The 12645-nt window shown below is 40.1% G+C and overlaps 1 protein-coding gene across 2 annotated transcripts in view; it reads right to left on the reverse strand.

The window, feature by feature from the left end:
- Nucleotides 1–12333, reverse strand: part of LRBA (LPS responsive beige-like anchor protein) — a 756763-nt gene extending 744430 nt beyond the window's left edge. Inside the window, exons 1-2 of one of the 2 annotated variants that reach the window (XM_025385122.1) lie at nucleotides 12274–12333; nucleotides 11506–11935 (exon numbers count right to left, since the gene is read on the reverse strand). In XM_025385122.1, the coding sequence (XP_025240907.1) occupies nucleotides 11506–11721 (216 nt within the window). In that variant the 5' untranslated portion in view covers nucleotides 11722–11935; nucleotides 12274–12333. Of the gene's footprint in view, nucleotides 1–11505; nucleotides 11936–12273 lie in introns of those variants that run through there. The other variant, XM_025385123.1, reaches the window with a different exon arrangement.
- Between the last annotated feature and the right edge of the window lie 312 nt (nucleotides 12334–12645).

A 12645-nucleotide genomic window follows, 5' to 3' on the forward strand; every position in this document is an offset into this window, starting at 1 on the left:
GGACATAAAGGTTGGGACCTACACAAGGTGGGAAACCTGAAAAGCAGCACTCAGTGGACGAACTGCAGAGGGGGGTAAACAACATGCTAAACAGAGATCACAGGTGGCATATTTGCCTTTCCCAGTCTCAGTGGAAGAGAAAAAATGAAGTCACCCTTCTCTCACTCGTTTAAGGACAAAATTCATACTACCTATGTGGTCTAGAAAAACTCAAACTAAAAATTCAGTTTCAAGAGATTCTGGGTTGGAAGAGGCTAGAGCATGACAGAAGCAAACACCAATCCAGTCAAGAGGAGTACACTAAACCCAAGCCTCCAGTGATACTCACAAATAAAAATCCATGGAAGATAATCTCACAATTAAAAAGAAATTCACAAAATAATGAAAAAACAAGCCCCCAAGAATCAGCAGAACAAGCCTTTCAGAAACAGAAGAAACAATAAGGAATATGAAAATAATCAGATATATAATACAAAAATGTTAATGTTTAAGGAAACAAAAGATATCAAAAATATGACTGAGGAAAAGAAACTGTAAAAAACATGAAACATTATAATTGCTTATTGACAGTCATACAATTATATTATAATTGCTTATTGATAGTCATATAATAATTAGATATTTAAGAGGAGATCATTCTAGGCAAAGGAAAAAATAAGTTCAAAGGCCCTAAGGTAAGAGTATGCCTGGCTTGTTTTAGGAAGTACAAACGGGCCATGGCATCCAGAGTTGATTAAACAAGGAAGAAAAGTGGGAAGAAATGAGGACGAAGAACTGGTACTTAGTAGGTCACAAAATACCTCAACAAATGTTAGCTATTATCCCATAACTTCTGTTGGAAAATTTTGGATATTAGAAATAATAATGTCTTCTTTACCACTTCTGCATTAAATATAGAAGCCAGAGCAGAGCTACAGGGGATCTCAAGTAGGTTCAGAAGGAAATAAGAAAATATTCCTTTTCTATGAAGTGGGGAGAGTCTTCAGTAGAGGTCCCAGTGCAAAGGAAGACATCTGGGTCTTATGTGAGCAAGGTAGAAATGAAGTGATTCAGAAGATACACTTCTGGAAACAATAATGATCAACAACAACCAAAAAAAAAAAAAATTGAGATGAAATTACCATTTCAAAGTAGCAGACATTTCAAACTTGGGCATTAATTGGTAACCAGGACATCCTCACAGTACTCAAAAATTTCACAATTCAAATTAACGTTTACATTCTATGACAATGAGAATTTAGCATAAATGAAACTCCCAAAGATATGCCAAACTTTTTAACTATTCGATTTAATTCTCAACTTTTTCTAAATATTTTCAAAAGACACTAACAAGCAGCAAAATAGTACTAATTTGATTTTTCTTTTCTTCCATATTCCTACCCTCAGACTAAGGCATTGTCTAACAAACCCATGAATAAAACACAAGTAATACAGGTTAAGAATAATATTCATAAGCCACAACTAGAGGTATGATGAATCCCTAAATATTAAAGAGTTAGTCATTCCATTTTTTCCCAATTAGAAAAATAACAGAAAATTGACTGGTGGATATCTTAAATACATAGAAACTACCATGCACCACGTGACACATGAAGAAATAGATGCAAAGAATCAAAGTATGCACTGTTAAATCAATGATAAAGTTATAAAATAATTCATTTTCTCAAAGCTTATCACTCTTAACAAGGTTTGCAATTATCATAACCTAATACAATTCTTGAAAAATTTAGTTAAATTAGGTTCTAATAAAAGAACACAACTTACATTAATAATCACACAGTATAACATAGTACACACAAAATTCAAATTCAAACAACCTAAGTCCAAATGCCATCTTACTAACTATGGGACTTGAGCATCATTAATCACTCCAATCCTGTTTTCATGCTATAAATCAAGTTTACTAAAGTATGGCCCCATGGAGTTGTCACATGGAATAAATAAAACAAAGCCCTGTAAAACACATGTTTATCAGCAGACCCAGATATACACCCTGACTTACATCTAGGTTTCATTCTATTATAACCGGATCATAAAGCAAAGCATTAATTTCTTTTTTATTTTTATTTTATTTTATTTTATTTTACTTTAAGTTCTGAGATACATGTGGCATTAATTTCAATCTTTCCTTCTGAAGCACCACTTAAATAACTTGATGTGACTGTTCATGCACAGTGCACTCAGCACTATAGAATAAAGTCAGTGTCTAACAATAAAAACTAGAAAGATACTTGTGCAATATGTTATACTCAATGTAGAACTTGGCTAAACTGAAAATTTTCTGAAATACTGTACGTAAATTAAGAAGCAGAGCAGTCCCTACAAATAGAAATGGCTCCTGAAATTTTTATGTCAAAAGTCATCTTGTCAATTTATGTGTAACATTCAAGGGACTACCAAATGGTCATCATTTGACTCACTCAAAACTACTTTGTTTCAAAAGTTCATCCCCACACAGATAAACATGTCAAAGATGGTACAATTCACTAAAAATAGTCAAGTTCTCTGCTCATACAAATGGGATTTCTATGCAGGTTACTCGTATTCAATCTAAATGACTAACAACTCACAAAGACTTAAGACGATCCTGCAAGAAAGATGCCTAAGGGGAAAAAAAAGAATTAAGATAAAGTAGTATTTTGTTCTAGGCTGTTTATTTTAAGTGTGTAGCTGTTAGAGGAAAAAAAAACTTGACTTCCTTTACATTATCCTAAAACACTCTACAATTCTTTTTCTTTATAATCCTTTTTGAGACAGAGTCACGCTCTGCTGCCCAGGCTGAAGTCCAGTGGCGAAATCTCGGCTTACTGCAACCTCCGGGATCTCCAGGGTTCAAGCGATTCCCATGCCTCAACCTCTGGAGTAGCTGAGATTACAGGCATGCGCCACCACACCCAGTTAATTTTCGTATTTTTAGTAGAGACGGGGTTTCACCATGTTGGCCAGGCTGGTCTCCGACTCCTAACCTCAAGTGATCCGCCCACCTCAGCCTCCCAAACTGCTAGGATTACAACCGTGAGCCACTGCGCCTGGCCAGTCTATTAACTGTAAAAGCTATGAAAACTTTTTTTTTTTTCTTTTTTGAGATAGGGTCTCAGCCGAGCGCGGTGGCTCACACCTGTAATCCCAGCACTTTGGGAGGCCAAGGCGGGTGGATCACCTGAGGTCAGGAGTTCGGGACTGGCCTGACAGACATATAGAAACCCTGTCTCTACTTTAAAAATTACAAAATTAGCCGGGCGTGGTGGCGCATGACTGTAACCCCAGCCACTTGGGAGGCTGAGGCAGGAGAATCGCCTGAACCCAGGAGGCAGAGGTTGCGGTTAGCCGAGATCACGCCATTGCACTCCAGCCTGGGCAACAAGAGCAAAACTCCGTCTCAAAAAAAAAAAAAAGGGAGATAGGGTCTTATTGTGTCGGCCAGGATAGAGTACAATGGCACAATCATAGTTCGCTACAGCCTCACACTCCTGGGCTCATGTGATCCTGCTACGTCACCCTCTCGAGTAGGTAGGACTACTGGCACATACTACCATGTAGACCTGATTTTTTAATGTTTTTGTAGATATAGGATCTCACCATGTTGCCCTGGGTGGTCTTGAACTCCTGGCCTCAAGCAGTCCTCCCACCTGCGCCTCCCAAAGTGTTGGGATTATAGGCATGAGCTACCGCACCCAGCAGGAAAATTCACTTAATTACTAAAATTTTAAAATACCACCTCCACACATAAAATCCCCCATGAATAAATCTATATTTTGTTTTGGTAATGCCAGGTTGCTTTCTAAGACAACAATTGCTCATGTGCCTGTATGTATAAATACATGTAGGCATTTGGGAAAGAAGAAAAATGACTAATTTTCTCTTCCTACAATGTCTTCAGTGATCTACACTAGAACTCCATTATCTGAAATTAACTAAGGTATTCCTAGGCAGAAAAATCACTTGGTCAATTGTAGCCTAAGTCGGTCCTATATTTATTCAACGGCTATCATGTATTCATCACTTTGTTATACCTTAGACTTCCAGCAGATAATGAACTAACATAACCTAAAAAATTATCACTTTACAAATGCCTGCAAGTATTAGGTAAATATAACAAAAAATACTTTTCAATGTAGAACTGAGCTTGAGTTTGCAAAGAAAGAAAAAAAGGAAAATCCCCAAACCTAAAGTGAAGAAGAAACAGAAAAATAAGTATCTGAACTTCTATTACAACTGCTGAAGGGGCAAGAAAGAGGAAGCTAGTACTAGGGGGCTTGAATTTTATTTCCTTTTTAGAAACAAACAAAAAAAAGTATTTACTCAAGATGGGGAAGTAGAGATAAAAATCTCTACATAAATATGGGATCCTCAGAAGAAGGTTAACCCTCAGTAAAAAAGTAGATTCTTCCTCTCCCCCACAAAATAACTTCCCTGGCACAGGAAGTTACAAATAACTAGTCTTTGGCTGGGCTGCTGATTTCCTTTTTTTTTTTTTTTTTTTTTAATTCAACAGAGATAGGGTCTTACTATGTTGCCCAGGCTGGTCTTGAACTCCTGGGCTCAAATAATCTTCCTGCCTCTGCCTCCCAAAGTCCTGGGATTACATGCATAAGCCACCGTGCCTGGTCACTGTTGATTATTTTTAAGTTTCCTCTGAGATAGTAAAATTCTGGGATGTTATTCACATAGGTTTTGAAGTCCAAATTTACACTACTGGCATGAACAGCAAACCCCAGAGTGACAAATTTAAAACACCAGAAAAAAGAATTTCAGGTATAATATACCCCCTAAGGCTCCAGGCAAACTTAATCCATATGTTCTGGTAATAAACATTTCCTAAGCATATACTATGTGTCAAGTACCCTTTCTAGGGGCTACGGATGCAATAAGCAAAACAGACAAAAATCTCTACTCTTATGAAACATAAATAGTAGTCCCTCTTGATCTACAGGGTATACATTGCAAGACCCCTAGTAGATACCGAAACCACAGATAATACCAAACCCGATGTACACTATGTTTTTTTGTATACACACATACTTATGATAAAGTTTAATTTATAAATTAGGCACAGTAAGAGATTAACAACAATAACTGGTAATAAAATAGTACAGTTAGAACAATACACACAGTTCCCAACTTTTGACAGTTTGACTTAAAATTTTGCAACTTTATGATGGTGTGAAAGCAATAAGCATTCAGCACAAACCTCAATTTAACAATGGAGTTACATCCCAATAAACTCATTGTAAGTTGAAAAGTCAAAACTATCATAAATCAACAAGTATTTTCAACTTACAATATTTTCAGCTTAACAATAAATGTAAGTGCATCAAGTCAAGGAGCATCTGTATAATTCACAATTACATGGATAGAAGATTTGTACATACTGCAAACCTTATCAACCTCAGCATATGATTTTTTTTTCCTTGTAAGTCAAGAACTTCCACCTATTCACTTAAAAAAAGCACTTTACAATGTCTCTGTGTCATATCCAAATTGCCAACATCACTACTCTTTTCCCGGACATTACTATGTAAAATAAGGGTTACTTAAACACTGCAATACCATGACAGTCAATCTGACAGTGGAGAGGGCTGCTAGTAAGTGACTAAATGACAGGTAGCATATACATAGAGCATGGATATGCTGGACAAAGGGATGATTTGCATCCTAGGCAGGATGGAGCAGAATGCTTGAGATTTCATCACACTACTCAGAGCTGCACACAATTTAAAACTTATGAACTGTCAGGGACTTCATGATGGCTGACTAGAGGCATCTCCTACTTGCCTCCTTCACTAGGAATAACCAAAATAGTGAGTGATCACACTTGGAATAGATAATCCAAGAAAGAACACTGGAATTCAATAAAAAAATGACAAGAAACACCTAAAGCAAGGAAGGGGAGGAAAGCAAGACAGCCAGCTCGGCTGGGAGTCGAGACATGATCCCCACTGTGGGGAAAGAGTAAGTGAGAGACTCCCTGTGGTCCACACTCCCACTGTGGACTCCTGCAATTGTAGCCATTGGGGAGCCCCTAGGACCTCATGGAAACTAACATAGGGATCTGTCTGGAAATGGCGCAATAGCACTACTCCACTGAGGAAAATTGCACTGGGTCCCATAATCCCCCTAAGTCTTAAGCAGCTACAATAAGGCACCATTTTGACAACCCAGCCCACAACAGACTGAGCACTGTCCTGGGACACAGCAGCTGGTGCACAGGCAGAAGAAAGAAACAGGCTGCCACCACCAGGACTGAGGCACAAGCTGGGCATGTGTCCCCCACTGCTGACCCCCAGTAGCAGCAGCACAGCACAGCCACTGATGCCCCTCACCCAATCATTCCAGGGCCTGGGAACCACCCTGTCCCTGCTTACCACAGTAGGTGTCTGCACATATCACTGGGGGGCCTGATGACACGCCAGCCCAGCTTCACCAGGTGGACATTTTTGTTTCAACCATATAAAAACTATTTTAAAATATTTTCAAGAATATGTGTGTGAAAAGGGATGCTTTATAAAAGGTGAATATAACAGATTGGCTCAACTAGGTCAGTATGGGAAATAAATAGTTTTTCTATTAATTCACAAACAGGAAAAAAAACTGATTTTCCAGTTCCCAAATGATTTCTCAGTTTAAAATAAATCAATTCAAAGGTCAACAAAACTGTATGCTTGCGGGAAGCTAAATTATCAAGTCTGTCACTTCTAGGAAACTATAAAGTGTTAAAATTTAACCAATTCACCCAAATTTATTTTAATTATCATTAACATCAATATATAACCAACAATATCTACTCATGACAGCTAGTAAAATCCCAGCTTGCTTTTTTACAAAAATTGATAACCTGATCCTAAAATTCACACGGAAATGCAAAGGGCCCAGAATAGCCAAAACTGTCTTGAAAAAGAAGAATAAAGAGGTCTTCCCTATTTTAAAACTCACCAGAAAGCTTCAGTAATCAAAAGGCAATTTGGTACTGGTTTTAGAATAGACATAGAGATAAACGGAAAAGAATTGAGTCCAGATAAATCCTTACATTTATGGTCAACTGATTTTTGACAAAAGTGCCAAGGTAATTCAACGGGAAAAGAACAGCCTTTCAACAATTGGCACTCTTGCCGGGCGCGGTGGCTCACGCCTGTAATCCCAGCACTTTGGGAGGCTGAGGCGGGCGGATCACCAAGTCAGGAGATCCAGACCATCCTGGCTAACACGGTGAAACCCCATCTCAACTTAAAATACAAAAAATTAGCCGGGCATGGTGGTGCGTGCCTGTAGTTTCAGCTACTGGGGAGGCTGAGACAGGAGAATCGCATGAACCCGGGAGGCGGAGCTTGCAGTGAGCCGACATGGCACCACTGCACTCCAGCCTGGGCGACAGAGCGAGACTCCGTCTCAAAAAATAATAATAAAATAAATAATTAAATAAATAAAAATTTTAAAGAGATGATTTAAAGTATACGGAAGATACATGTAACTTACATGCAAATACTATACCATTTTATATAAGAGACTGGAGCTTCTGAAAATTGTGGTATCCACTAGGGGTTCTGGAACCAATCCCCCACATATCAAGGGGCAACTGTAATTACTTAACAAAAAAAAATCTTGAAAGTATGTATTTGTCACCAGCCCATGGGGAACACTATTCTTGAATTAAGTAGCACTGAACACCTTTAAATACCTGATGGAAGCCTTAAACTCAGCAGCAATTTCCTGAAAACATGCCAACATATATTAATTATTCTGGGCCTAAAAGTCTGACAAATTACTTTAAAATACAGATGAAGACAAAAGAAAATGGTTTTAAACTGCAACAAGAAAAATGTACAAGTTGACCTGAAGTTTGAAACACTTGACTACATTGGTATACTGTTAATCAAAACTTATCCGCAAAACAGACTTGCAAAAGAAATTATAAACAGGGTAGTAAATTTCAAAGTAATTTATAACAGACTAAGGTCAAGCTACATTAGCAAAGTTGGGAGGTAGCACTTAAGAAAAAACTCTGGGCCAGGCACAGTGGCTCACACCTGTAATCCCAGCACTTTGGGAAGGCCAAGACAGGCAGATTACCTGAGGTCAGGAGTTCAAGACCAGCCCTGGCCAACATTGTGAAACCTCATTTCTACTACAAATAACAAAAAAAGTAGCTGGGCATGGTGGTACACGCCTGTAGATCCAGCTACTGGGGAGGCTGAGGCACAAGAACTGCTTGAATCCAAGCAGCGGAGGTTGCAGTGAGCTGAGATCGCACCACTGCACTCCAGCCTGGGTGACAGAGTGAGACTCCCTCTCAATTAAAAAGAAAAAAAAAAAAAGAAAGAAAAAACTCTGGAAAAGTTATATGGCTCTACCATGTACCATTTGGACACCTCTGGAGGAGAGGAACTTGTTCAATTTTAACAGTATAAACTTTATTGTTTAAGTAGCTAATATTTAGGCCAGGCACAGTGGCTTAAGCCTGTAATCCCAGCACTTCAGGAAGCTGAGCCGGTGGATCACCTAAGGTCAGGAGTTTGAGACCAGCCTGGCTAACATGGTGAAACCCCGTTTCTATCAAAAATACAAAAATTAGTCAGGCCTCGTGGCACACGCGTGTGGTGCCAGCTACGTGGGAGGCTGAGGCAGGAGAATCACTTGAACTGAGGAGGCAGAGGTTGCAGGGAGGCAAGGTTGTGCCACTGCACTCCAGCCTGGGCAACAGACTGTGACTCTGTCTCAAAGAAAAAAAAAAAGACTATCAACTAGGAAATATTTAGGTACAGCAGTACTAACAACACTGAGATGGACTAATTTACATAATCCCAAGACTTTGGTTCCATTTTTTTTTTTTAGGGTGTTGCTCTGCATAATTGTAGCTCACTGTAGCCTCAAACTTCTGGGCTCAAGGGATCCTCCCACCTCAGCCTTCCAAGTAGCTGGGACTACAGGTATATGCCACCATGCCCAGCTAACTTTTTATTTATTTATTTATTTGTAGAGACAGGGTCTCACTATGGTGCCCAGGCTGGTCTCCAACTCTTGGCCTCAAGTGAACCTCCCAAAGTGCTGGGATTACAGGTATAAGCCACTGTGCGCAGCTGCTTCCAAAGATTTTCTTGAGTGGCCAAAACCCCAGATAATCCACAAAAGAGCATGAAAAGTATTTTAAGGGACAATGGAAGGGGAGAAACTACTACCTAATATTCTCAGCAACTTTCCCTGCCCTACCTGACAAGCGAATGATATTGAGAGGTAACTAACTGAACAGACTTTTCTCTCTCCTTCTATCCAGTCACCCACTATCCTGCAAATACGCAGCAGCTTTGAAGGACTTAATCAATGACCTTAAAATCTATACCATGTCTACAGTTCCAGGAAGCATATAAGCAAACTACTGCTATAGAATTTGGATTTCCTTTAATGATAAAAATGCAAATGACTCACATTTGGTCATCCACTCCAACACAGCACATTCTAAAGAACAGAAGTTTCAATCCTCCTTGTGTGTCTTCACACACAAACAACTAATTATGGATTATATTACTACTACAGATTTCTGTTTCTCATTGAAGGCATATGAAGTTTTAAGAAAGAATAAAAAAATCAGAAAGGAAATGTTTCAAGTCTATTTTGAGGTAAAGCAATCAATTTACCATTTATTTTCTTCAGACTTACATATGAAAGCCCACACACATGCATACACACAAGATCCCCAAAATGTTGATAACTGTTGAAGCTGCACAATGGATACCTAAGTTCATTATACTATTCTATTTTTGCATACATTTGAACATTTCCATAACATGCAGTTTTTTAAAATATGTATGTGTGTGTCTATAGATGTTTATAAGTAAACTCTCAATAAACTGACATAGAAATATCCAATTGTTCAAAGTTTTCATGCTCCAAAACTAAGTGAATATTTTTTTTTTTTGAGACGGTCTCTCACTCTGCCACCCAGGCTGGAGTGCAGTGGCACAATCTCAGCTCACAGCAACCTCCACCTCCTGGGTTCAAGCAAGCGTGTCCAGCTAATTTTTTTGTATTTTTAGTAGAGATGGAGTTTCACCATGTTAGCCAGGCCAGTCTCGAACTCCTAACCTCAAGTGATGTGTCCACCTTGGCTTCCTGCAGCGCTGGGATTACAGGAGTTGCACGCCCAGCCAGAATTTCATCTAGCTACTTTTTATTCTACAAGTTGTACTGCAGGTGACCAGACCATTAGTGAAGGTCTAGTGAAAGAAATAATTAACTGCCCCAGAATAAAACAAGCCTAACCTTGAAAAGAGGCAAACGAAAAGGTGCTAAACAGTTATTACAATTACTGCACGTTTATATTTGGTCCTGTTATCCTCTAACACAGGTGGGTAGGTAGAAAAGGGGGAAGTATTTTAGGGCCAGATTTCCTTTTGATTTTTTAAGTTGATGGGCAAGAGAGACTGGAATAAAGAAATCTAAAAAGTCTCCATTATAAATTATAACCAAGAGAGGCACAATGGCGCATGCCAGTAGTGCCAGCTACTTAGGAGACAGAGTGGGGAGAATCACCTGAACCCAGGAATTCAAGACTAGCCTAGGCAACATAGTGAGACCTCATCTCTAAATAAATAAATAAGTTAATGAATTAATTAAAGGTAGAATTGTATAATATATGAATTATACCTCATTTTAAAAACAATTTAAGCCATATACAGTGATGCATGCCTATAGTCACAGCTACTCAGCAGGCTGAGGCAGGAGAATAGCTTGAACCTAGGAGTTTGAGAACAACCTGGGCAACACACAGAGGCCTCATCCCCCTCCCACCCCCGCCCAAAAAAAGCATTCATAGCTCATCTTAGTGTAATCAGCAATTTCCAATGACTATGCTTTACTGCTAGACATGAATTTATAAAACACACAAAGATTATACTGTATCTGCTTCAATTCCTTTTTTCATATTGCCATTCAATTTTCACAAGATTACTTTAAATGTAATCCTAAATTCATCCCCAATTTAACTTTTGTTAGTCACATCTAAAAATAAAACTAGTCAAAATTAAAAATACTAACTTTGCAGCAAATTAATCTTGCATCAGTACTACAAACAAAAATTTTTAAACTTATTGTAGCAAAACATAACTTTGACTGAATCAAAGACATTAATTCTCAAGTCAAAAACAGGTCACAAGAATTTACTTAAAGTGGTAAAGGGAAACGCAGACTTAGGCACACATGCCAAGAAAAAAAAAAAAAATAGAGATAACTCCTCCGCTAGAACCTCCCCTCAATACTTTCACAGCAACAATTATTTCCTTAGCACAAAAGTGATGTGTTCACTTCCACAAAACCTGGATCATCTAAGTTTGCACAATTCCCTTCAATCTGAAAAATAGATGAAATTGTTTCATTTAGGTTAGTAGAATTTTGTGTCCCTATACATGAAAAAAGTCACCATCAGTGTGAGTAAAGCACATGGCTCCAGCTTCAAGGTCTTGTTCCCCAACCCACTGAAATGAGTATATGCTTATAAAATATTCATCGACTTACCAGGTTAAAGACAGTTTCTACAATGTCCCTATTGGATACTTCTCCAACTTCAACCAAACCGGTCAACACGGCAAATTTCATTCTGATGCCCCTGATGGGGAGCCCTGGTTTCAGAGACAATGCACCCCCTTCAGTAGGGGTTTCTTCTCTCCTTCCACCTCCCCCGTCATCACCTGTTGGTGGCGGGGAAGGGACACGATTGTCTTCGCTAGCCATTGCTAGCAAAAAGGACAACTCAGAGTCACCCTTGGACAGCAGTCGCTGCACTGGCAATGAGCACAACACACGCAATGCAAAACGAAAGGGTCTCTCTTCCAACTTGTGGAGAAACCCCAAAGCAGTTGATGTGGAAAGTCCTTGGCGTCGCCCTCCTCCTTTTGGAGAATATTTGTCCAATCTCTCTCCCCGAGGCTGACAACAACGCCAAACCCTATTGGAAGATTAAATATATGTTAAATAGGCTAGGTTTTGTTTTAGGGTTTTGAGGGGACAAGAGGGAAATAGTTATTGTCGGTCAAATAAGTTACTAAAGGCACCCCACTACTAGCCACCCGCTTCTCCCCGGCTCAAAGAGCTGGGTTCTGGGTGAAGGCAGGTCCAAGAGGCCCCGCACAGGCTCACTCCTCCCCCACTCTCGTGCAGGTTCTAGGCGCAGGGTAACCTCTCCTCACAGGTGCACCAGAAAGAGAAACTGTCGCGGAGAAAGGAGGGATCGGAGGAAAGAAGGGGGCCCACAAGCTATCACAGAGGTAGAAAGTTCCTCCTCACCCAGATACTCCGGACTCGTCCTCACCCCCCTCCCAGGAGCAGCGAGACGGAGGTGGCGGCGGAGATTCAGGGCAGGAAAAGGCGGGGGAAGGGGGCGGTGATTATTCTAAATGCTCGGCCCAGTGGGAGGAGTGAAGTACCTCTCTCAGGCACCTGAGATTCGACGGGAAGAGGCGGGGAGGTGTGTGTGGTGGCAGGAAGGGAGGGGAGCGGCCAGAGAAACCCGGCGGCGACCGCAGGGAGAGAAGGGAGGACAGAGAGGTCAGTGCACCTGGTCGCAGCCTCCAAGTTTCCCTAGTCCGCTCCCCGGGAGTCCGCGGCTGCACAGAACTCCATGGCTTCCTGGCCCGCCCCGCCCCTGCGCTCAGCCTT

This window comes from Theropithecus gelada, chromosome 5, assembly GCF_003255815.1.
Source record: "Theropithecus gelada isolate Dixy chromosome 5, Tgel_1.0, whole genome shotgun sequence".
In the NCBI taxonomy this organism is placed as follows: domain Eukaryota; kingdom Metazoa; phylum Chordata; class Mammalia; order Primates; family Cercopithecidae; genus Theropithecus; species Theropithecus gelada.